The sequence below is a fragment of the Phycodurus eques genome, chromosome 1 (assembly GCF_024500275.1).
Source record: "Phycodurus eques isolate BA_2022a chromosome 1, UOR_Pequ_1.1, whole genome shotgun sequence".
Taxonomy (NCBI): domain Eukaryota; kingdom Metazoa; phylum Chordata; class Actinopteri; order Syngnathiformes; family Syngnathidae; genus Phycodurus; species Phycodurus eques.
The window spans coordinates 23,564,175-23,590,589 of NC_084525.1; the positions used below are offsets into that span (position 1 = coordinate 23,564,175).

At 42.6% G+C, this 26,415-nt stretch overlaps 1 protein-coding gene across 2 annotated transcripts; it reads left to right on the forward strand.

Annotated features, from left to right (window-relative positions):
• The first annotated feature begins 152 nt into the window (after positions 1–152).
• On the forward strand, positions 153–26,340 carry zdbf2 (zinc finger, DBF-type containing 2). Of its 2 annotated transcripts, XM_061683754.1 has the most exons (9): positions 154–226; positions 298–388; positions 13,624–13,720; positions 15,454–15,611; positions 17,974–18,481; positions 20,208–20,330; positions 20,720–21,030; positions 23,974–24,112; positions 25,147–26,340. In XM_061683754.1, the coding sequence occupies exons 3-9, from the start codon at positions 13,625–13,627 to the stop codon at positions 25,939–25,941; spliced, it is 2,130 nt and encodes a 709-aa protein (XP_061539738.1). In that variant the 5' UTR covers positions 154–226; positions 298–388; position 13,624; the 3' UTR covers positions 25,942–26,340. The 2 variants fall into 2 exon arrangements, with proteins under 2 accessions (XP_061539730.1, XP_061539738.1); XM_061683746.1 differs by lacking the exon at positions 298–388 and having other exon boundaries at positions 153–226.
• Positions 26,341–26,415: the final 75 nt, after the last annotated feature.

The window sequence follows — 26,415 nt, forward strand, 5'->3', positions numbered from 1 at the left end:
TTAATACTATATTTTCATGGATAGGGCTAAATTGCTGTGTGGTCCGTTTTGATCAAAGCGCGAGGTTTCAGTGATTTAAGTGTACTTCTCTGTTTGGCCTTCTGGTGGCGTCAGACCCAAGCACAATCAAGTGGCGAGCAGCAGAAGAAGAATCAAAGCGGAAATTAACACGCAAGCCGAAAGCGCGCGGCGGAAGATGATTTCGTCCTGTCTGAAAGTAAAACAGGTAAATACAACCCTCTTATCGCTATCGGTTACGAACCGAAACTCATTTTAAACTGCACCTGTGTGTTACAGTACGAAGGGCAAGCAGCTGACTTAAAAGGCGTAACGCGTATGGAACCGCGTCAAGTGATTATCCCAGGCTAATACGCGGGTCCGAAGCCAGGTATAAAGAGTTTTATCAAAGACACGGAGTGTTGTGCCATACACTGTGGAGTTGACTTCAACATGTACAGCTGTATGCAGAACTGACATTGTGTAGTCCATGGCTTCTCAAACTTTTTCGCAACTACCATGTGCATAGCTAAACGATGGAATTTTTTTTTTTTTTCAATATTGCAACCTATATATGCATGACGTGGAATGGCAAAAGCTCAATCATTGTCATAGTAAACAACCCCTTGTATGTCATTTGACAAAGGCAGATAACCAAAGTTATACAAATTATTTTGCGGATGCTTAATTAGGGACCACGGACCCCCGGTTGCCTCTGATCCCAGCTTTAATAAGCACTGGTTTAGACTGATTCACCCGGGCACTGACGATTCACTGGTTACAGGAGCAACCACTGATATACAATATAATGTATCAGAATTATCGCACGACTAGTCTCTTTAAGTTGCTTGATGACCGCATCATTTGCACATTTGTCATTGTATCAGCATTACTGGTACCTTTACATTGCTCTATTGACCTCAATACTTGTTTTTATGTCGTAAATATCAGGTCAAGTTTATTTGTAAAGCCCTTAATCACAAAAGAGTCTCAAAGGGCTTCACAGGCCAATAGTTGGCAATGATTGACTACATCCTCTAATCTAAACCACCCAATCGGCAAGGAAAAACTCACAACCCTATTTGGGCGAAAAAGAAACCTTGCATAAGGACCACAGATGGGGAGATCCCCCTTCCAGGATGACCATGCTGCAATGGATCGCGTGGGCAACATTTATCACATAGTATGTTGCTGTACAATGTTCGTTACGATGGCAAGATGCTGTACGATGTTCATTAAAATGGCATAAGAGTCAATTCAAAGAGAAAAGGCGCCGCAGGGTAGACTCCTTCGGTGGTTCTTCCTCAGAACATGGCTCGGTCGGTCAGGACAGAATCCTCAATGGCAACGAGTCCGGGGGAAGTGGTCCACCTCAGACCTTGTCCCAGTTGGTTGGTGCAGAACACAAACAGTAACAGCCTCAGATTAGGTCAACGTCACCAAGCCTTCTGTCTGAGCAGGAGACAAGGGGGGAGGAGATGGCACAAGTGGTAGTAAAACAGGCCTCCATGAACATAAGTCTTAAATCAGGATTTAAACATTTCTACTGAGGAAGCAGCTCTAATATCCGCGGGTAGGGCATTCCAGATTACTGGAGCCTGAATAGAAAATGCTCAAGAGCCTGCAGACTTCTTTTTGGCTTTCAGAGTCACCAAAAGACCAGCGTTTTGCGAGCGTAGGTTTTGGGACCGAACATACGGTGCAACTAAGTCAGCGAGATAAGAGGGTGCAAGTTGGCTCTCCATCTGTGGCGCAAGATTCAATTGGGCGGTGATAGAGATGCCTTCCGACCTGGTCTTCACACCACACTGTGCCGTCTGTTAGCACAGTCTGTGTCTCCAATTGACCTCTCTTTTCTGGTGGCGAAGTCTCCACATCTGTAGGGTGCTCATATTTTTTTTAGATGTGAGCTCTGAAAACCTCAACCAAGGTCAGAAATCTACGCAAAGGTATCTGAATTAATTAAAAAACATCAAGTATGCTTCTGGTGTATTGATTTAGGATTGTTTTCATCTTTTCCTAAAACACAACTGGCATAATCAGCAAATGAAAATAGGATGTTTAGGAAATCTTACCAAAAGATATTTCAGAGTATGAACTCAGCTGGAGGGCTTTGTCTTCTCCATCGGATTCGCAAGGTTTGACTTGACATGTCCAAAGCCTGCAGAGTGCTGTAGACTTGCTGCATCTTAGTTTCTTAGCTGACTGAGTAAGTGAGCTATTATGTCCCGTGAGTGAGCTATTTATCCATCCATGGTCTGTTGTTTAGTCATCGTTCACGCCAACACCGACCCTTCCTCCACACCACACCCAGTAGACCTGCTTTTACATTTTCCATCAATGTTTATATCTATTATTTATTTTCTTATTTTGTTGTTTTACCTGGATTTTCTGTATTTATATAGCACACCTACAGTGTCCACAGTCGCACAAAGTCCTGCATGTTTATTAAAAAAAAAAAGAATGTATGTATATATAACATACACATATCATTCATATACACATGAAAGTAGTGCTATCAAGAAGAATATAAAAAGTGTACCGCAATAAAACACTTCAAAATAAATGAAATAAAACCATATTCAAAACTAAAAACACTATCAAATAAAAACTTTAAATGTCAATGGCAGTTTCGCACAAGGCCAGTTGAATATGGACTACAGAAGAAATAGGAGGAAGGCCTGTTGACTGTTTCGCCATTATTTTGTGAAAAATAAGCGTAAACTGGCTGTACAATAGACAACTGGTTAGCAGTTCTGAGGAACTGGGTTCAAATCCCGGCCCCGCCTTGTGGAGTTTGCATGTTCTCCTCGTGTCTGCGTGGGTTTTCTCCGCGTACTCCGGTTTCCTCCCACATCCCAAAAATATGCAGGGTAGGTTAATTGAAGACACTAAATTGCCCGTAGGTATGAATGTGAGTGCGAATGGTTGTTTGTTTATACAACCCCAATTCCAATGAAGTTGGGACATTGTGTTAAACAAATAAAAACAGAATACAATGATTTGCAAATCATTTTCAACCTATATTTAATTGAATACACTACAACGGCGAGATATTTAATGTTCAAACTGATAAACTTTGTTTTTAGCAAATAATCATTAACTTAGAATTTTATGGCTGCAACACATTCCAAAAAAGATGGGACAGGATCATGTTTACCACTGTTACAGCACCTTTTAACAACATTCAATAAATGTTTGGGAACTGAGGACACTAATTGTTGAAGCTTTGTAGGTGGAATTCTTTCCCATTCTTGCTAGATGTACAGCTTCAGCTGTTCAACAGTCCGGGGTCTCCGTTGTCATATTTTACACTTCATAATGCGTCACACATTTTCAATGGGAGACAGGTTTGAACGGCAGGCAGGCCAGTCTAGTACCCACACTCCTTAACTATGAAGCCACGCTGTTGTAACACATGCAGAATGTGGTTTGGGATTGTCTTGCTGAAATAAGCAGGGGCGTCCATGAAAACGACGTTGCTTGAATGGCAGCAAATGTTTCTCCAAAACCTGTACGTATCTTTCAGCATTAATGGTGCCTTCACAGATGTGTAAGTTACCCATGCCATTGGCGCTATCACAGCCCCATCCCATTACAGATGCTGGGTTTTGAACTTTGCGTCCATAACAGTCCGGATGGTTCTTTTCCTCTTTGGCCCACAGGATACGACGTCCACAATTTTCAAAAATTATTTGAAATGTGGCCTCGTCGGACCACAGAACACTTTTCCACTTTTCATCAGTCCATCTTAGATGAGCTTGGGCCCAGAGAACCCGGCGGCGTTTCTGGGTGTTGTTGATAAATGGCTTTTGCTTTGCATAGTAGAGTTTCAAGTTGCACTTACGGATGTAGCACCGAACTGTATTTACTGACATTGGTTTTCTGAAATGTTCCTGAGCCCATGTGGTGATATCCTTTACACATTGATGTCTGTTTTTGATGCAGTGTCGCCTGAGGGATCGAAGGTCACCGGCATTCAATGTTGGTTTACGGCCTTGCCACTTACATGCAGTGATTTCTCCAGATTCTTTGAGCCGTTTGATGATATGGACCGTAGAAATCCCTAAATTCCTTGCAATTGTACGTTGAGGAATATTGTCCTTAAACTGTTCGACTATTTTCTCACGCACTTGTTCACAAAGAGGTGAACCCCGCCACATCTTTGCTTGTGAATGACTGAGCAATTCAGGGTGTCATGGGTGTGTGTTCTGGTTGTTGTCATTGTGTGGAATGTGTCTATTCAAATGACCTGGTCATTTACTGTATATTCTTGTGTACTTAATTGCTCAAAAATATATATTATATTTCCAATAAATAATGTATCTTTGTTCCTCTATTTATGCCAGTGAGGCATAGTGACAGACAGAACAAATGAATGGTCTTCTATTAGATGGCAGGAAGTATATACAGTAATTAATGAATCCACTTTTTGTGACATTTTTGTTTGTTGGTGCGCCATGAGATTTGCCAATTGTAGAATATGTTCCTTGGCTCCATAAAGGTTGGATCAGCAGTGATGCTCTAGTCAGATTGTGCATTCTAATCAGTCAGGTCAAACTAACATTATATGACAGAAATAATGGGTGCTAACTTACTGTAATTAAATTACTTATTTTTAATTAAATTACTTCACCCACACCGAAACTTTAGAGCATAATTCGACAGAACTGCGGCATATTTACGTCCATCTGTTCGTGCTACCACTAGCTTTCTAGGCTACATAACAGTTTATTGCCTGCTTGTGAGCCGTATCGTATTAAAAGTGCGTGAAAATACCGCACACAAGCCTTAAATGAACGTCCTCTCATGTCCTGAGCACCGGTGACCACCAACACACGTTTTTCCCCATTTTGTCCTTATAATACAGTTGGCTCGCTCCACTCTTGTCGTCGCCAGGGTAACGTGTGTATCCGGTCGCATTTGAGTTGACAAGATAAGCTCAATGAGCGTAAAAAACAGGATGGGGGGGTATCGGAATACAAGATTTTATTGCAGTAGTCTGACATAGTTCAATCGTGAAAGAGCAATTTTGTCTTGTAATCTGATCCGGCCGGGCATTACATGTTGTCTGTCTCAGACGTGTTTTCTGTTCCACCGACGTTTTTTTTTTTTTTATAAAATCATTGACTGTCAGATATTTACAGTACTACGTCAACAGACAAGCGACAAGACTAAAAATAAACTAGCTTTTGGATTCAAATATACTGTGCATGCGGTGACGTGGAGTAAATGTCTTTTGCGGAGACGATCAATGACGTCATTGATCGGATCAGTGAATTAAAGCCGATCAGCATAAATTGCTAAATATCTTCCGATACCGATCAGCCCGATAAAATCGGTGTAAAGTCTAGTTTTGATAAACCTCTTTTTTCAAGGTGAGCAGTCTTGTAGACGACCACATTCCGATGTCCCTGTTAGACAATCAGTCAACCACCTAGAGGCCATGTGATTATTAAGTTGCTTTACTACAATTTCTTTTCAGTAATTTTTTTAAATAAATAGGAGATTTGACACCAGCCTGTAATTGCAAAGACTCTCAGGGTCGAGGTTGGGTCTTTTGAGTAAGGTACTAATACCGGCTGTCTTGAAAGCTGCAGGTACAGCACTGAAGGAGAGTGATAAATTTATAATATTTAAGATTGAAGGTCCTAAGATTAAAAAAAAGATCTTTAACGAGTTTCCCCAGGAAGAGGGTTGAGCAAACATGTCCGTTTTGCCACACTAAAGAGTTTTGTGAGTCTGTAAAGGGAGCATCATCTTTTCCTTTAAGCTCGTCCCGTTAGGGGTCGACACAGCCTCTCCTGCATCCTCCTCTCTTAACACCAACTGCCCTCATGTCTACCCTCACAACATCCATCAACCTTCTCTTTGGTCTTCCTCTAGCTCAGTCGTCCCCAACCACCGGTCCGCGGACCACTACTGCACCGTGAGGCATTTGTTACCGGGCCGCAGAGAAAGAGTGACAAATTTATATAATTTCTGTTTGTATTTCTGTCCGTATTGCAATTTGCATGTCAATGTGTTTTATTTTGAAAATTGACCGGATCTTCTCCGCCGCACCAGCTGCGCGTCTCAATTCACATGTCGAGACTGCACAGAACCCTTCCGTTTCCGGTCCCAAACAGCTCGAACGCTTCTGTTTATGCCGGTCCGAGCGGGCTGGCTAACGGTGGGAGAGCTCAAAGAACGAAATCATTTCATAAACTAATTCAGTTCATTACGTTTACTGAAAAGATTTGTTCTTTTGAACGAAACATTCGCGAACGAAACAACACTATATCAGGAGTCCTACTTCAAATACGGGTTTATCGCAACAGTTAACTCTCACGCACCAAGTCCGTTCTGATACAGATACAGTCGTAGGTTGCTCCTCGACACAGGCAGAACTACTTTTACGGAGTTAAAAGTCTAGTCTCATTGACGCACCAAGAACGGCGAAGGAGGAAGCAGAAGCGAGGTGTGTGTGTGTGTATGTACGTACGTGTACGTGTGTGTACGCCACCACAGTCGGTCCGTGAGAAAAATGCCGACTCCTAACCGGTCCCCGGTGCAAAGAAGGTTGGGGAGCACTGCTCTCTCCTGGCAGCTCCATCCTCATCATCATCCTTCCAATATACTCAGTATCTCTCCTCCGGACGTGTCTAAACCATCGAAATCTTCTGTCTTTGTCTCCAAAACATCTAACCTTGGCCGTCCCTCTGATGAACTCATTTCTAATTTTATCCAGCCTGGTCACACCTAGAGAGAACCTCAACCTCTTAATTTCCACCACATCCAGCTCTGCTTCCTGTTGTCTCTTCACTGCCACTGTCTGTAATCCGTACATCATGGCTGGCCTCACCACTGTCTTATAAACGTTGCCCTTCATCCGAGCAGAGACTCTTCTGTCAAATAACACACCTGACAGCTTCCTCCACCCATTCCAAGTAGATCTTGGGGCAAAAAAGTTTGTGCACCCCTGCTCTAGACTGTTGACCCCAAGTATTTAAAGTCCTCCACCCTTGCAATCTCTTCTCCCTGGAGTCTCACTGTTCGCCCTCCACCCCTCTCATTCATGCACATATATTTTGTCTTACTTCGGCTAATCTTCATTCCTCTCCTTTCCAGTGCATGCCTCCATCTTTTTAATTGTTCCTCCACCTGCTCCCTGCTTTCATTGCACATCACAATGTCGTCTGCAAACATTATGGTCCACAGGATTCCAATCTATTCTTATCTGTCAGCCTATCCTTCACCAGTGGAAACAGGAAAGGCCTCAGGTCTGACCCCTGATGCAGTCCCATCTCCACCTTAAACTCCTCTGTCACACTGACAGCACACCTCACCACTGTTCTGCTGCCTTCATACATGTCCTGTATTATTGTAACATACGTCTTTGCCACTCCAGACTTCCTCATGCAGTACCACAGTTCCTCTCTGGGTACTCTGTCATAGGCTTTCTCTAGATCCACAAAGACACAATGTAGCTCCTGACCTTCTCTGTACTTCAACACCCTCAAGGCAAATAATGCAATAATGGTACTCTTTCGAGGCTTAAAACCATACTGTTGCTCGCAAATACTCACTTCTGTGCTGAGTCTAGCCTCCACCACTCTTTTCCCGAACTTCATTATGTGGCTCATCAACTTTATTCCTCTATAGTTCCCACAGCTCTGCACATCACCCTTGTTCTTAAAAATGGGGACCAACACACTTTTATTCCATTCCTCAGGCATCATCTCACCCGCTAGAATTCTGTTAAACAAGCTCGTTAAAAACTCCACAGCCACCTCTCCTGTATGCTTACATACCTCCAAAGGAATAGATACACCAAGTACTCTCCTGGCTGTTTCGCTGATCACCTTGGCTGTAGTGGTCCAGTCTTCTGGAAGCTCCTCCTGTCCACCAAGAGCCTGTCTCACCTCTTCCTGAAAAGCCACACAACACTCTTCCTTTCTCAGCTTCTACCACATGGTTCTCTGCTCTGCCTTTGTCTTCTTAATCTTCCTCCCCACCACCAGAGTCATTTTACACACCACCATCCTATGCTGTCAAGCCACACTCTCCCCTACTACTACCTTGCAGTCAGTAACCTCCTTCAGATTACATCGTCTGCACAAGAGTAATCCACCTATGTGCTTCTACCTCCGCTCTTGTAGGCCACCCCATGTCACCGCCTCACTACAGCCCTTTACATCCTTTTTGCAAAGTCTATCACCATCTGTACCTGCAAGTTCCTTTCCTGGATGCCGTACTTACCCATTACTTCTTCATCACCCCCTGTTTTCCTTTCCCAACATGTCCATTACAGTCTGTACCAATCTCTCTCTGTCTGGGATGCTCAGAACTACTTCGTCTAGCTCCTTCCAGAATTTCACTTTCAACTGGAGATCACATCTTACCTGTGGCGCATAGCCGCTCATCACATTATACATAACACGCTCAATTTAAAGTTTCAGCCTCATCACGTGATCTGATACTCCTTTCACCTCCAAGACATTCTTAGCCAACTCTTCTTTTACAATAAACACTACTCCATTTCTCTTCCCATCTACACTGTGGTAAAATAATTTAAACCCTGCCCCTAAACTTCAAGCCTTACTGCCTTTCCACCTTCTCTCCTGGAGACACAATATATCAACCTTTCTCCTAATCATCATGTCAACCAACATTTGAGATTTTCCTGTCATAGTCCCTACATTCAAAGTCCCCACATTAAATTCTAGGCTCTGTGCTTTCCTCTTCTCTTTCTGTCTAAGAACCCGCTTTCCACCTGTCCTTCGTCTTCGACCCACAGTAGCTGAATTTCCACTGGCGCCCTGTAGGTTAACTGTGCCGGGGGCGGACGTTGTTAACCCGGGCCACGACCGATCCGGTATGGAATTCTTTAGATGAACGCTCATATTTGTTTGGCAAAGTTTTAAGCCGGATGCCCTTCCTGACGCAACCCTCTGCATTTATCCAGGCTTAGGACCGGCCTACAGTTTGCACTGGCTTGTGCCCGCCATAGGGCTGCATTGAGTCTGTCAAAGAATACTTTCTCAAAATGAGGGGATAGCCGGACGGGTATCCGCAATGGTGCACATTTTAGTCTCTGTGATCGAAGAATTCAGCTGGAATTGAGGCACGTGTCCTCAATGTCATTCTTAATGAGCTTTTTGTTTTTAGTAAAAATCAGCTGAAAATGAGACGCTGTAGGAAGTAGGCTGATTTTGGGTTAGCATTGCTACTGTATCAAATAAGTAATTAGGGTGAAATTTATTAAAACAAATTATTTTGGAAAAATAATTACTTTTCGCTGACTAGAGCTTGTTTGTATTTCAGTAAACTATCCCTATAGTTGAGTCTCACACAATTTAAGCTCAAGCTTCTGACTTGCTTGTTTTATTTCTCTGGTTTCATCTGTCAATCAAGGAGTAAATTTCTTAGGGCGAGTTTTGGGTCTTCATGGCGCTACAGTGTCGAGAGCATGACACAGAGCCACATTAAAATTATTTGTGAAATTATCAATCGGGAAGCACTGTGGACGACTGTTTAGAGCGTCTGCCTCACAGTTCTGGGGACCGGGGTTCAATCCCCGACCCCGGCTGTGTGGAGTTTGCATGTTCTCCCCGTGCCTGCGTGGGTTTTCTCCAGGCACTCCGGTTTCCTCCCACATCCCCAAAACATGCATGGTAGAGTAATTGAAGCCTCTAAATTGCCCCTAGGTGTGAATGTGAGTGTGAATGGTTGTTTGTTAATGTGTGCCATGTGATTGGCTGGCAACCAGTTCAGGGTGTACCTCGCCTCTTGCCCGATGATAGCTGGGATAGGCTCCAGCACTCCCGCAGCTCGTGTGAGGATAAGCGGCTCAGAAAATGGATGTATTATCAATAGGACCCACATAAGATGGAAATGAGGCAATTGCTGGGGGTAATAGCTCAGCGAGTGCAATAGTAGTTGAACTAATATTACGCTATTACTGTGGCATAGCAAGGGCACTGGGCCAAGACAAATTTTATGAAGGTCGGACATAGCAGTGGTATAGGGAAGTTCCATTACATTTGAGGTCGCAATGCCCCTTGGTTAAAACCAAACCTAAAGTATTACCCTTATTATGGGTCGGTTCATGTATTAATTGCACGAAACCAAAAGTATCAATTATTGTATGAAACACTGCACTAAGATATTCTGACATGGAATTCATTTGAATATTAAAAACACCCATGGTTAGGGCTGTCATGCTAACAATTTTTTAAGATATATTTTCTCAAACGCTATCACGATAAATGATGTTTTTGAATGCCTCTGAAATCATGAAAAATAAGCCCCGCCCTTATTTTTGAATTTTATTTTATTTCTTTTAGATCAGTATTGTTGTTATTGTTGTCATTCTAATTTCCTTTCTTGTTTCTCTAATAAATAGTTTTTCTTTACTCTGTGATATAGATCCCCCTGGGTCAGAAATAAAGAGCTGCAAGACTAGCCTGGTTTTTATGGAGCCTTCTATTTGGATTATAATCGGTTGAGAAGCCCAAACCGGTCGTTAGCTCCCGGCCGGCCTAGTGAATACAACAAACCTTTAACTTTCCCTTAAGTGTCTCTCTTGTGTGAATCTGGACAGTGCACATAAAGAAAGGCTATGGAGTATTATTAGACCGAGCCAACACCGGTAAGAGTGTACCAATACGCCGGCGTTCCATGAGCCCACTAGCAGCTAATGACACAGCCATCCAACTCTGCGGCTCACTATGTGATCCGCATGCCGGCTCACCACAGTTCACTTGATTCTGGACACACCATCGTGTCCCATTTTTATATATTTATTATTATTATTTTTTTAATCAAACGAGAAGTCGATATAGTAATTATTGTGACAGGCCTACCCATGATTAATATATTGTCTGCATGGGTCACCAAGTCAGATAACTGCAAGATAGCGCAGGAATGGTGTTGTAGCTTTCATAACGAGAGCCTCAAATGTTTTAAAGTCGATGTTTGGGTTAGTAGTGCTTTAGGTTATAAATGGATTCGGAGATTAAGGCGAACCCCCCTACTTTCTTAATAGGACGTGCACACAAAGTTTGGGGGAGAGGCCTCATTAAGTGTAAGAATTCATTTGGTCTCGCAAAGACCAATCATATTAAGATTATGGTCTGTGGTAAGATCATTGACGAGCAAAGATTTTGAGGACAGTGATCCAATATGCATAAGACTGATTGTCATTAAAGTGGGCTGATCGGTGCCAGAGTATTCATAGTAGTAATATTAATAAGATTACATGGTCTAGAATGCATATTATATTCCGAGTTGCTGTGGGCGCGGCGAGAGATGAATACTGCAGGAGTCTGGTAGTTATTTGACTTGTCATTGGTAGAACAAACCGGGGAAGAGTGTTTAAGCTCATCACACAGTACTTATTATCTCAGTTGAAAGCATAACAGCCTGCAATGCATTCGTAGGTAGTGGATCAGAATGTGTAGTATGTCACTCTAATCTACATATAGGACTATGTGTGTTGTTAGAGTAGCAACTATTTGTTATGTTTTTTTTAAGCGAGTTCCCATGCCGCCTCAACACCTACCACCCAAGTGAGTCCCCATGCTGCTCCAACAACCTACCAGTACACTGTTTGATTTTCTAATGCCAATTTGTGGTGGTGGGACAAGTGGGCACCCTCCCCTGTTTGGTGAAGGTTTTTTTATGGGGGGTTCTCTGATGGAAAGCAGCTGGCTGGCCAGGGATGCTAAATTGTGGAAGAAGGGGAAGGGAGAGGCTGCCATGGGTGGATGCTTCACAATAAAATAAAACGTGGCAAATCATCCACAAATTATTATTTTCAATAGCTTTATATAATAAAGACTTATCTGTTGGATATTATGAATTCCTGTATGGCTGTCAGAATTCTTGGCTGGAGTAATAAGAGCTCGCTAAATCAAACCAAACCAAAACAAATGTAGAAACAAAAAAACACCACACATTACGATATAATTGGCCCGACAGAAATATGACAACAAACTCAAGACAAAAGAATTGGCAGCATGTTGCAATGGAATTAACTGTTTAAGAAGTTAATGGCAAGAGGAAAGAAGCTGTTGGAATGTCTGCTAGTTTTAGTTTTGTTTCTTAGCATTGTTTGGTTCTGGCAGCATGCAAGTCCTCAAGGGTGGGTAGGGGGGATACCGACAATCTTTCCAGCAGTTTTGATTGTCCGTTGCAATCGGAGTTTGTCCTTTTTTGTAGCAGCACCAAAACAGACTGTGATGGATCAACACAGGACTGATTTTATGATCGCTGTGTAGAACTGCCTCAAAAGCTCCAGTGGCAGGCAGTGCTTCCTCAGAAGCCGCAGGAAGTACATCCTCTGCTGGGCCTTTTTGAGGATGGAGTTGATATTGAACTACCACTTCAATATGACCCAGTTATTATTAACCAGTGGGCTACATAAAGTAACTTTAAAAATAAAAATGTAAATCCTTAAAAATAAGTTAAATAAAACCAATAAAAAAATATATTTAAATTGAAGCATAACAACTGCTTAAGTTAAACATAAGCATATTCTACATTTGAATAGATTAAATATAAATATTTGAAAACCATGAAAATCTCAATAAATACTAAATAAAATTATATTTTTTAAAGTGCAAAATAAAGTTAAATTCAGTTATTTTTTATGTATATGGTGGGAACATGATTTGCTTTCTCCACATGTGCTGCAGTACACTTGAACTTCTTAATGCAACTGGGGTTTAGTTTTATTGACAATCGCTGTTCCTGCTGTGCACATCTTGGCCTCTGAGGGGCAGTGTGGTATAATGATATGTACACTTTTAGTAACAAAGAAAGACGTCATGATCGAATATTGTTACTATAACTCGTTTTTCACAGTTTGAAGAATATATGCCAGAGAGTATTGTTATATTGCCTGTTTGTGATTATACAGTTTATGTGTATTATTTTGCTATGCTAATTTTCGTTAGCTCATCAATGGTGTTTTTCATTCATTGTGTGTTAGCTTTGAGCTAGCAATTTTTGTGAAGAAAAACGAAGAAAGAAACGAAAGCTGTGATGTTGAATAATAGGTGTAATTTTTTTATGTGAGTTTAGTTTTACAGTGAACGTCAACTGGAGTGTCAATAAATGACTAAGCAAGAAACAGTCACTCTTACTCCTTGCTACTATTTAGCACCTTAGCAACCTGTTGCTGTGATCACGTGGGATCCACATGTCGTCGGGCACTGCTGGATAAAAATGCTGGAGTAGAGTTAGGAATAAACTGCTTGTATAAGAGTGGTAAAATCTGAGATTTTAGATTCAGTCCAAGCTGATCCGATGCTCATTTTATTGCTGACATGGGACCGATTTCCGATCTCAGTGATCGGATTGGGGATCAAAGCAGCCTGTTTTGCATCAAGAATCATAGTGCCTATTAAAAGTCTGCAGCCTTTCTTTAAGTGCCGTTTTCTCAACATGTTGAATGACTGCATTGCTTTCGCTACAGAGCGAGTAATGCTATGCTGTATTTGTAAGCATGCGCCATATACGCTATCACATTTATATTTGCATTGTTGAGCAAAGGTTTCCTTGAAATATATTCCAAAGTTAGGAAAATAAATGCAAATTGTAAAAAATGTAATGACAAAATGTATTGAATGTATGTCACAGGATGTGGGCGGAGTCACAGCCAGGGCCATCCAGATGTACACCATGCAGGCGAGGTTACTGCGCCTACTGCAGAGTCCTCTACAGCGACCTAGATAAGGTGACGTGATCTTTATGTGGCCTGTATCGCCGTGGGTAGTTTGAGGACTGCTTACAGAAGATGGAAAAATTAAAAAATGAAATGAAAAAAAAAAATTAAAAAAAATGATGTTTTGTCCATCTGTTTATAGACCTTTTCACCACAAAGTGATCATGGAGACTGGCTAATTACATGACCTTTCTGTTGCTTGGATTAATTGCACAGATGTTCTCTTTTAATGATGAAAATGAATAGCGTGGCATTGTCTGCTGGTAGCTAGCCGTTTTGTTTTGTTAAATTACTCAACGACAACCCAACCAAACAGGGTTAGACATACCTGTGAAAGTCTTCCTAACCCGAACCCTAGGAATGCTGGAACGTGACGACAAGGTACAACAAACTGGCGACCAGATAGAATGAGACACGAGGTTAAATGCATGTGGTAATTAGGGTAAAAAAGGCGCAGGTGGGGAAGATGCTCTCAGGAGCAGGTGCGCACAAGGCAGGGGGAAGCTAACAACCACAAGTTATGACAGCCTGACCGTTTTTTAGTGTCGACTATGCCTTGCAATTTTCTCTGGACAACAAACTTCGAGCCCTGCATATGCACCCATATTACTATACAGTACAAAATTATTGTTTTGTAGGTTTTTTTCACTGCCCAGCCCAGTACAGTACAAAGGCCCAGTACAGTACAAAGTTATTGTAAATAAATATATAAAAAAAAGCTTGAAAATGTTGGAAAGTTGCACATTTTGTCCAAACTTACCACACTTGTGTGTTTGGTCATGGTGACATTGTTGACAAACCCCCTCCCCCCCCCCCAAAAAAAAGCAGTTTCTGTACAGAAAATTACCATGTTCCAGCACTCCAGAGACCTGTTTTGTATTCCTCACATTAAACACTGCCGCCATGCTGTGCTCTCTCTCCCGCTGCACTGCGTGTTTATGTACAATAGACTGGCTATATCCATCATGACATGGCCGCCATGTCAATGCCCCGCATTCAAAATGGCCGCCACGTAGGCATGGGAGGCGCGTCTTTCGTAATTTAATACAAACATTTTGTGTATATCTGTGACCCGGAAATATGCCAGTCCCATTCTCTGCCTGCAGTGCACCACAGTGCCAGTAAACAACAGCGGCCAATTGTGGTACTAACAGACTTTGTCATCGGCAGTTTAAGTAACAAATGGAAACTATTTTTGGACACATTATTTAGTCCCGATGGTCCGTTTTATATCCGTTATAGCAGGGGTCTGTTTTATCAAGGTTCCACTGTACTTTGTTGATGCCCCTTACAATAAAAGACTGAAAGCCTCGTCTTTTTGCATATGGTGCCACAAACTTGATTGGCACACCATCTTTGGGCAGTTTGGGAGCATCGGCCGCCCATTTTCCGATCCCTCCCTGTTCAATCGGATTCAAGTCTGGGCTCTGGCTGGGCCACTCAAGGACATTCACAGTGTCATTATGGGGTGTTGTGTGTAAACTTTTGCCAAATAAAATTAATTGATTTAATTTATCATAATGAATGCGGGAAAAGTGAAGCACTCTGAATACTTTGTGGACGTGCTGTATAAACACCAGAGAAAAGGATTTTGTCTGGGAGGACTAGTAGTTACTGTGCCATCTCCAGCCACTGGCATGAGATCCTTATACAGCGATTTTTGTGAAAATTGTGTGGTCTCTACTTGAAACGTATTCAATTTGTTCAGGCTATTATGATTATTAAATTCAGATTATTGTTTTCAGCACCTGTCCAGTCTCAGACACCTGGATTGTGTTCAAGCGTCCTCCAGGGTCTCCACCAGTTGTTCCTTTGCTGACAGCAGCCAAGCCAAAGCAACTCTGCTGGAGCGATTCCTGCAGGATGTCGTGTTGCACCACCCGCACTGCTACAATGACCCCAGGTAACAAATCCTAAATACAAGGTGTCCCAAAAAGTCATTCTTTGGGTTGCTTAAAGGCTTCAAGCGGAAACTATGATAAAGTTGGTCAAGCACAAAAGGCATTTTGATCCACCGTTCTGCATGGCCATGCAGCTGAACAAGACAGGTTAAAATAAATAAATAAATAAAGAATAGCACTGTGTGCTATTAACTATTGTTTGTTTGTGCAGATTATTTTCTCTGCAAAATGAATTGTTGTGGTCTATTTAAATAATTTGATATTTAAAATGAAGATCTATAATGTTTATTTTTTAAAGTGCCATGAACCAACAATTCTCAGAGATAAATGGTCATGTACGAAAATAGGGTTAGACAAATGTCATTTTATAGAATTAGGTTAAATCGAGTCTAATCAAGGTTTGTTCTTCATGATTGTCAACATCAACAAATGTTAACTATCGCATTGTTTCCTCACCAGATCAAATCATATCGGATAATCATATCACTCCCATACCGAACCGAATTGTTCCGCCCTTAAACATATCGTTTTTTTAATAGAATCATATTCTGTGTATCTCCAGTGGATATGTATTGAATTGGCATCATGCAAGAGATTCCCAATCCTACTTTACACTAGACATTCTTTTTGTGGCTCCCTATTTCCTGCATGCTCCCAATTTCCACCCGCAGACCTCTCTCCTCCTTCGAAATTTTACACTCCGTTTGAAAATTGTCTTCTCTGCTTCTGGCTCGCTGGTCATTACTAACCATGCACTTCTTTAGGGTATTGTGTATCGGACAGCTATCGACGTTTTCAGCATGACGTTGATTCAAGAATTGACATGGTAGTACTTTAGAGTTAAGGTGATTATTGAGGGACTGCTAATGAATTTAATTTTCTGTTGCCTGGATTTATGGCACAGCATTGCTCTTTTAACTGTGAAATGTTTTGTTACAATACTCAAAAACAACCCAACCAAACATTTTATACATACAGTACTTTTGAGAAAATGTCTTCCAGAAGCCCGATGATGGAGGTTTGGTTCCCTGTCTGTCCCTTTTGACGTGGCTACTTCGCCTCGAAATAGTCTTGCAATCTTTTCTGTAAAATTATTGACAACATCCACTCGAATGATCCTCCTCAACCACAGGTTCAGATTTTTTTTTTATAGGAAATTGAATAGAATTGCTGCGATTGATTGGCAACCAGTTCAGGGTGTACCCCGCTTTCTGCCCGTTGATAGCTGGGATAGGCTCCAGCACACCCGCGACCCTTGTGAGGATAAGCGGCTCAGAAAATGGATGGATTGATTGATGAATAGAATACCCTAACATTTTGGGGTATACCTGGTGAGTTTGTGTCATTGCTTTCAGTTCAAGTCTTGTTGTTTACAAACATTATGAAAATATATATATAGCATGAGCAGCATGTTGTCCTTTTGGGTATTTTTTTTTGCAACGTTAGACTATGCACTCAACACAAATGTGTAAGTCCTCTGTTTTCATACTCAACTGTTTATGGAGTTTACTGTGCACAGAAACAGTTGTCAAAAGCTCAAAATGCGTTACACTGCAAACAATGACATCACTGTTTTTCCTCAGTATGAGTTTTACAACAGTTTAGTTTTAAAAGGTCCCCAAAGGCAAATACTTCCTAAATGAACAAGCTTATACTTGCTGGCTTGCTTGCATTTACATCTTCTTTGTTATTAGTAGTTGATTCACCACCATTGACAAAACCTTTTCCTGTGTATTTAGTGTATTTTTAATAAGCACTCAAAGAGACATTTTCAGTGTAGCGGGACTGCTTCAAAGATCTCTTTTTCAACTTTAAGCTTCAAAGAGGACAATTGCATTCCTGAGTGCAAATGCTTATCTATAGATCTCCCCTGCAGTTTACTGTGCAATACGTCCCCTGGTAAACTATGAATCGAGCCATAAACGGGGGCTGTTTGTGTAACATCAAAATTTATGAGTCAACTCCAGACTCATTCATTCATTTGGGGTTTCGGCTGATTCAATGATAAGAGGGCCACCTGGTGGACTAAAAGTGACACCAAGTATAGGTAAGAGGAAGTAGCTATAAAATTCAAACCTTAGTGAACCAATCAGGCCTAGGGGCGGTACTTAAGAGTCCCACAGATGTGAGACTTTATAAGCTCGCGACCAACATTTTTGGGGGTGGGCTGCTAGCGAATCTGACCATGAAAACAGCTGTTAAGACACAAAGGCTTGTTCAATAAACCTGATTTAGCCCAACCGCCTGTGTCTTGGAGTATTCTTTGCTTCCACTCGACATGAACACTTCCTCAGACCCGGAAATTCACCTCACCGTGTTGAGCATGTTTTGATGATTAATTGTTGTGTATGTTTGTGTCAATAGACCGTCTCATGCAGACCTCCCGCCCGTCTCCACTCCTCTTTTGCCGAGGGAGGAGTTTGATGAAGTCTGTTTCTCTGACGACGACTTGTCATTGGGCACACGCGAGTATCTTCCCAGCTCAAACAACGTGTCGACTAATCAAGAAGAAAATGCTGACACTTGTAGCCAATTAGAGAAGAGAATATCAGTGGGGCCCAGTCAGGAGAGGCCGCTTACACAATTAAATGAGCAGGAGGATGCAAGGACTATCATCTCAGGGCACACAAATCTGCCAAAACAGGCCCTGGCGCCTCTGCACAGGAAGGCACACAGGAAAACTGACAGAAGGAAAACCAAGAAATCTCTGACCTCTATCCTTTCGCCTGAGTGTCCACATCCAGGTACTTGTCCCCTGCCTTTTTCTGTGCCACAGCCTTGGCAAAGCTGCCAGAAGGAGCAGTGGGCAGCTTTCAAAGAGGAGGTCTTCTCATCAACACATGATGACCTTTTGGACCAAACTATTGAGGAGGTTGGTCCAAATGTTTTGTCTCGTGAGTAGGGTTGCAAAGGATGGAAAATTTCGTAAAATTTCTGTTAAATCTTCGGATAGTCTCCAGGAAATTTCCATGCGATGTTAATTTGGAAATGCAGTGAATTGATTATTTTGCAATTCTCTTTTTTATTAGCGAAGGGTATGGCCTGACAAAATAAACTTACGCTCACATCAACATACCAAGATGCTACAATGATGGCGCCAAAGAAATATTTTTATATTAGACATGGCTTTGGACAGAACACAAAAACAGCGACTAGGTGACTTTTTCAGTGAATAACTGAGGAAAGGATTTCTCCCCAAAAATCAGCAAAAAGGCAAATGCTGAACTGTGATTATGCAGTTGTTCACTGTATTTCTAAGTAGAACTTTTCTGTGTGTATTTATGAGAATTGGGGATAATTCAATGGAAATGTATCATTCAGGAACAAACATAAATATTTAGTTTTGAAAATGGATAGCTCTCCTTGTCCACATACGAAGGCAGTACAGTACCTTAATTTCCCAAATCTTTTTTTCTTTTTTTTTCACTTGAGCGTGGTGTATCTGAAGCTCATACCTTAAATTTTAGCATGCAACGTAAAGCAAAAAATCTACCAAGCATCAACTCGTAACTCGAAAAACTAGTAAATTGGTGCGCTCGTAAGTCAAGGTACCAGTGTTCTTGCCTAAAATCTAAATTATAAACTATTATTCATAGGGCTTGGACTTGCCCTCTAAATCCTGATCAGTTATTCATGTTGACAGCACCGAATTACTTAAGAATCGAATCGTTACTCCTTTAATATTCCGAAATAAAGACGTCATTGTCCGTCCGACAAATGAAAAATCCAATTTATTTATTTCAAAGCTATCTGTTGAACCGGAAAAAGTACACTAGCACGTTTTGGCTACCGCATCTCCCTCCAGAAATTGTTTTCTTTTTAGTTTAAAATGGCTTACTTTAACCGGGATACCTCGCCATACCGTGGCCAAATGTAGAAGCCAGATATGTTATGCTCCCATCTCGATGCCGTAAAATGCGTAAATTCACACTGGCTGGGAACAGCTGCGTCCTTTATAGCCAGCAATATCATCGTCTTGGTGGAGACGACTATTTGGAGCCGTGATCAGCTACAGGACTTGGTAGCTACTTTACAATTACACATATGCACATAAACTATACACCGTAAGTCAAAATGGCGTCAGCCATAAACAAAGGCTAAAAATTGGGAATTTTATTTTATTTTTTTAAGTAAATACAGAGGGGCTGCATTGCAGCTCCTGTCAGGATAAATTAAGTAGATTTGGTTTGTTGTGATTTCAATCAGAACATTCTGATTCTGTTTTTTGTTTTGTTTTGTTTTTTATCAGACTCGTGCCAATCTCAGTGACCAACCATTCATGAAGAGTCCTAAGAATAGCCTTCAATTTTGTAAATTGCTGGTTTACTCACATTTGTTCCAATAAATTTCTGTAAATGACCATAAATTCCTGTTAATTAGTATGGAATGTTTCCAACTTGAAAAAATTATGGCTACAGGTATTTCAAACATCAGTTGTGAGTCAAGTCGGCAGCAAGAGAGACAGCTGCAGAAGGGTTCGTTTTTGTCAGTGTGAGATGGAGTTTATATGATTTTCTGTTTAAGCTGCCATACTTTCCCCTCTTCTCACAAATCTCTTATATTTGATATGAATGCTTTGTTTTCATGTCGGGCTCCAGGTAATCCAAACATGTTGTCATGGCGACAGCTTGAATTCTTGTCCGCTGGAGGAGACGGACAGTTTTCAAGTCAGTCTGCCTCACTCTCTTCAAACACAGAGTGACTGGGACTCACCTGGACAGGTAAGCAAAGAAGGGAGAGGTTAGGGGTGTCGAGTCTGCCGTTTATGTTTGAAAGGGTTGTTTTAAAAGCTTGTATACAAATAGTTGGGTCTCTGGTGCGCTTTCCCACCCATCAAGTGTTAAATTAAAGAACCAAGTAAATCTTGTGTTAGCTGTCTGTGAATCGTAATGAAAGCTATATTTGAATGATATAGAACTGCCTTCCAAAACTGAGTAATTTCTACCAGAGAGTGGAAAGTCGATGTTAAAGTGTGCTGTAATTCTTTTTCTTTTTGTGTCTTTTGACAGAGGCCTGTCAGAAACCTTTAATTAAGACACCTGTGAACTTTTTTTAAATTGTGAAAAAAATGCATAATGTCTCCTTTAAGATTTAGGGAATGTGTTTCCAGGTGGACTTATATGACTCGCTGGTCCAGACGCAGGTGAGGGACTTCAGCCATCTGACTGATGTTCAGGTGGACCTAACGGACCAGGTGTACTCCCACCAGCTCGAATCCGCGCTCCACAGTAAGCATTGTACAGTCCAACACGGAGTATTCAGGACTGTGCCGAGAGAAGTGCCAAACCATTTGCCAGAGTCCTTCAGAGGGAAGACATGGGTCCAAATCGAAGAGGAAGATGAAAAGAAGGTTGACGACCTGGTCCGACAGTTCAGACAAGGTCGTTTTGTCTGCTACTTCGACAGCGAGTCCCTCGCCAGGTCACATAACTTTTAGTCACACCTGTGAAAATACATTAAGTGACACTTCTTATTTTAAAAGTCCCATGTCATCAGAATCCATTTTCTTTCTCCATGTGACACGTCCCCTACTCTTTTGGGTTGTGAGTCGTGGGCAAACAATCCAGCGCTTGGTGAATTCTGCTTCTCGATGATAGTAAGACCCACCCCCCCACATCAAATGAAATTAACGTGAGGTTGCTAGGAATGCTTGGCTCGGCTTCCTAGATATCGCCATTGGCCAATCAGAGCGAAGCTGTTTTCCGTATTTACATTGAGAAAATGAGCAATTCAATCAGAGTAAAGCTTAGTAATGTTGCATAATAATGAGAAATCCAGTCATCTCAACTGCCAGCCGTAAAAGACCAACTAGAAAAAAGGACTTTCTCTGCATTTTCAACCCAAACTAGCTTGCAAACACGATAAAAGGACATCACAACCACGCAAATAAACACGGTTCACGCTCGTTGATACTGTAATCATAATTGAATGATCTTTATTCATCGGGGCGTAATGAAAATAAATTTGTATTATGTGTGATTGATGGAAAACTAGGAAATGAGAGATGAGAAGGATTTTTTCCCCCCTTGTCTTGCTACCCAGTGTAGAATGTAGTAAATGCAGGGCAACAACGTGCCGTGTCAATTGTACATTTTAACATATGCCATTGGCCGCTGAAAATTTTATGGTTGAATGCGAGTGGCCCCATATTTGCGATTCACGATTTGCGATTATGTGCGTGTGTCTGCGTACACACAGTCCCCACCAAAAGCCCCCCACTTTTCAAGTGAGCAAAAGTATTGGAACAGACGATTAAATTAACTTGTGATCCATCCATCCATCCATCCATTTTCTTCCGCTTATCCGAGTTCAGGTCGCGGGGGCAGTAGCTTTAATAGGGAAGCCCAGATTTCCCTCTCCCCAGCCACTTCAACCAGCTCTTTGGGAGGGGATCCCGAGGTTGTCCCACGCCAGCCGGGAGACATAATCTCTCCAGCGTGTCCTGGGTTGTCCCCATGGTCTCCTCCTGGTGGGATGTGCCCGGAACACCTCACCAGGGAGGCGTCCAGGAGGCATCCTAATCAGATCCCCGAGCCACCTCATCTGGCTCCTCTCAATGCGGAGGAGTAGTGGCTCTACTCTGAGCCCCTCCCGGATGATCGAGCTTCTCACCCTATCTCAAATGGAGAGCCTGGACACCCTGCGGAGGAAACTCATTTCGGCCACCTGTATCCAGGATCTTGTTCTTTCGGTCATGACCCACAGCTCGCGTGACCATAGGTGAGGGTAGGAACGCAGATCGACCGGTAAATTGAGAGCTTCGCCTTTCGGCTTAGCTCCTTCTTCACCATAACGGACCGATACAAAGTCCGCATCACTGCAGACGCTGCACCGATCCGCCTGTCGATCTCCCGTTCCATTCTTCCCTCACTCGTGAACAAGACCCCAAGATACTTGAACTCCTCCACTTGGGGCAGGATCTCATCCCCAACCCGGAGAGGGCACTCCACCCTTTTCCGACTGAGGACCATGGTTGGAGGTGCTTATTTTCATCGCAACCGCTTCACACTCCGAACCGCTGCAGTTAGAGTTGGAGATCACAGCTTGATGAAGCCAACAGAACCACATCGTCTGCAAAAAGCAGAGATGTAATACTGAGACCACCAAACCGGACCACCTCTACGCCTCGGCTGCACCAAGAGATTCTGTCCATAAAAATTATGAAGAGAATCGGTGACAAATGGCAGCCTTGGCGGAGTCCAACCCTCACTGAAAATGAATCCGACTTACTGGCGGCAATGCGAACCAAACTCTTGACACCGGTCGTACAAGGACCGTACAGCTGGTATCAGTGGGTTTGGTACCGCATACTCCCGAAGCACTCCCCACAGGACTCCCCGAGGGACACGGTCGAACGCCTTCTCCAAGTCCATAAAACACATGCAGACCGGATGGACGAACTCCATGCACCCTCGAGGACCCTACTGAAGGTGTAGAGCTGATCCACTGTTCCACGGCCAGGATGAAAACCCCACTGCTCCTCCTGAATCCGAGGTTCGACTTCCCGACGGACCCTCCTCTCCAGCAACGCTGAATAGACCTTACCAGGGAGGCACAGGAGTGTGATGCCCCTGTAGTTGGAAGACACCCGCCGGTCCCCCTTCTAAAAATACCACAACCCCAGTCTGCCAATCCAGAGGCACTGTCCACGCGATGTTGCAGAGGCGTTTCAACCAGGACATCCCCACAACATCCAGAACCTTCAGGAACTCTGGGCAGATCTCATCCACCCTCAGAGCCTTGCCACCAAGGAGCTTTTTAACCACCTCGGTGACCTCAACCCCAGAGATAGGAGAGCCCGCCTCAGAGAACCCAGACTCTGCTCCCTCATGGGAAGGCGTGTCGGTGGAATAGAGGAGGTCTTCTCCCCACCTACTCCCAACGTCTCGAGTCGAGGTCAGCAGCGCCCCATCCCCACTGCACAGTGTTGATGGTGCACTGCTTCCCCCTCCTGAGACGCCAGATGGTAGACCAGAATTTCCTTGAAGCCGTCAGGAAGTCTTTCTCCATGGCCTCACCGAACTCCTCCCACGCGCAAGTTTTTGCCTCAGCGACCACAAAAGCTGCATTCCGCTTGACCAGCTGGTACCCATCAGCTGCCTCAGGAGTCTCACAGGCCAAAAAGGCCTCATCGGACTCTTTCTTCAGCTTGATGCCATCCCTCACCGCCGGTGTCCACCAATGGGTACGGGGGTTGCCGCCACGACAGGCTCCGATTAAGTGACCCTAACGTTGACTAAGCACAGAAAATCGATGCATGGATGTTTTTAACTTAGTATTTTATTATTATGGTTTAATGCAGTAACCTGCAATATAGATGGTTTACTCACTCACTCACATTTTGATGGTGTCATTACCTACTAGGTACGGCACCAGAAGCAAAGACGGGAACGGACCTGGTCACACAGTGGCAGAGTCAAACATGGGTGTCTTTCCTTTACTGAACCATGAAGAGGAAGAAGTCCCAAGGAGGCGGGACTTCAGAATGGCATCCAGGTGTCAGGTGAGTGATACAGAAACTTCCACTAATAGTTTGAGGTGGCTAACATACTCACACTCTGTAATTAGTAGAAGTACAAATACTAGGGGCGGAGCCATTTACGGAATTGACGGATCGGTTCATAGCTCAGGCGAAATACATTTATTTTTATTTTACCCTAACCCAAATTAAACTGTCAAGTATTTCAAAAAAAGCATTTTCATGAAACAAAACATAACCATAAAGAAATTAATGATGGTTGTAATTCAATCATCAGTTGTATTACAAAAAATAAATAAAATAAAAACAGTATTTCACAAATTCTGCCAGGGTATGTAAACTTATGAGCACAACTGTACATATATGCAGTCATACGTACCCCTGTCATGTTGGAATAAAACTGTAGGCTACACCTTTCTCATAACCTCGAGGTGGCGGTGGCATATTGGAAAGAAATTGTACTGCTTTTTCATAACCTCTAGATGGTGGAACACATTAATAAAATGTGAAAGTTTTATTTATTTAGAAACACCCATCAGTCACATGTTCCAAAACTTTTGCTCACTTCAAAAGTGGGTGGCTCGATGTATATGCCATGAAATAAAAGCTGGAATTCTGAACTTTTGTCTCATCTTCATCTTTTAATCTGAAAACCAAATGTCTTCAGTTTACAGCAAAAACAGAGGAATTGACCTTGACTTTCCAATACTTTTGGAAGGGACTATGTGCTATTCTTCCTATTTATTAAAAAAAAAAAAAAAAACTTTTTGGGGAAGTCATGAACAGATTAATTGCATTTCTATTCATTTCAATAGGGAAATATGATTTCAGATGCAAGTGTTTTGAGTTACGAGTGTGGTCACAGAACGAATTAAAGCTCATATCTCAAGGCACCATTGTACTATATGTGAGTTCCCTTTCAAAACCCAGTTTCTAAATTCCTGGTCTATTCCCATTAATTCAAATACATTCCTGTTCATTCTCATTTCCAGCCATAAAAACCTACTTCCTGCCACAACAAAGTTTTTCTTACTGAAATGTTACTTGGTTTTCCCCAGGTGGTCAAAGTGAGTCACGCCACTCAAACCGTCCGCTTGGTCGTCCCAACTGTCTGTCAACCAGGCACAAAGGCCACGTCCACCAGCGTCCCTCCAGGCGATCGGGCCGGAGTGGAAAAGACTCCGGAGATGCGATGGTCACGCCTCCCGCCCGCATACTCCCCCGTCCTCGCTCCGCTACAGTCGAGCACCTCTCTGGTCTACCTTCTCTGCTCCCCTACTTTTCCCGCCACCACCTACACACCCGCTGCAAGCCCCACACCCAAACGCAGCAGGAAAAAACGTCCACCAGACTTTCACAGGCTGAAGGTGAAATATAAACAATTTCCTGTGCGCTTCTATGACCACCGCAGCAATCGCATCATAAAGAACCCACCCAAAGGTTTCAAGGTGAGAAAAAGGTCCATCGCCTCCCCTTTGCCGCCATGTGTACGTCAGCTGTTTCGAAGTCTGAGCCCGGACCTGAACACAGAGAGGTGGTCCAGGGAGGACAGCTTAGATTCTCCCAGGGTCAAAAGTCAGAGGCTGTCGAGCACTCCCAGCACAAACTCGACGCAGCCTCCTAAACACGAAACTTCTCCACCTGTGCATCGAAGCAGGTCAGAGGAATTAAGATCACGTAGTGAAGTAAGACCAAGTCGCCCCAAAAGGAGAGTCAAAGTTCAGACCACACCTCCACCACCCAGGAGAGGTGGACTCCGTCAAAAGGAAACTGCACCCCTGTACCATACAGAGCCAAACCTCCGGCGAGGGAGGTCTCAGAGGGGGAGGGCCTGTGAGAAGACTCCAAAGTAGCACATTTGTTAGAACTTCAACACTTAGGGACCATTTGGAAATAAAAATGGATGAAAAAAAGTATTTTTGGCCACTCATTTTCATGACAACAGCATTTTGGAGAGCAAAAACAAATTTGAGAGTACATTTCATTCTAGATAGATAAAGTGGGTATATAAAGTATAAAAAAATGACACTAAGATAAATAATTTCAAAACTTTTCCCACCATTAATGTCGTTTAACCTGTAAAACTGAATTGAAAAAACATTTTTCAAAAGGGAAGTAAAAAAAAAAAAAAAAAAAAAAAACAACTGAGGTGTGGTTGCATATGTGCAGGACCCTCTTATAACTGGGGATGTAGCTATGTTTATAATTGACCGATCATATTCTAAGTCGTTAAATATGAGTCAGCACACACTTGCCACCATTTAAAGTGTTTTTCTCACCACTGAATTGGTATGCAGTTAAATATTAAAATCATAAAGGCACAATAT

Excerpts from the sequence above, each read along its gene's own strand:
- zdbf2 (XM_061683746.1), top strand. The coding sequence starts at position 13,625 with ATGTGGGCGGAGTCACAGCCAGGGCCATCCAGATGTACACCATGCAGG. Across the intron at positions 18,482-20,207 it reads TGGACCAAACTATTGAGGAG|GTAATCCAAACATGTTGTCA; the intron begins GTTGGTCCAAAT and ends GTCGGGCTCCAG. Across the intron at positions 21,031-23,973 it reads GACAGCGAGTCCCTCGCCAG|GTACGGCACCAGAAGCAAAG; the intron begins GTCACATAACTT and ends ATTACCTACTAG.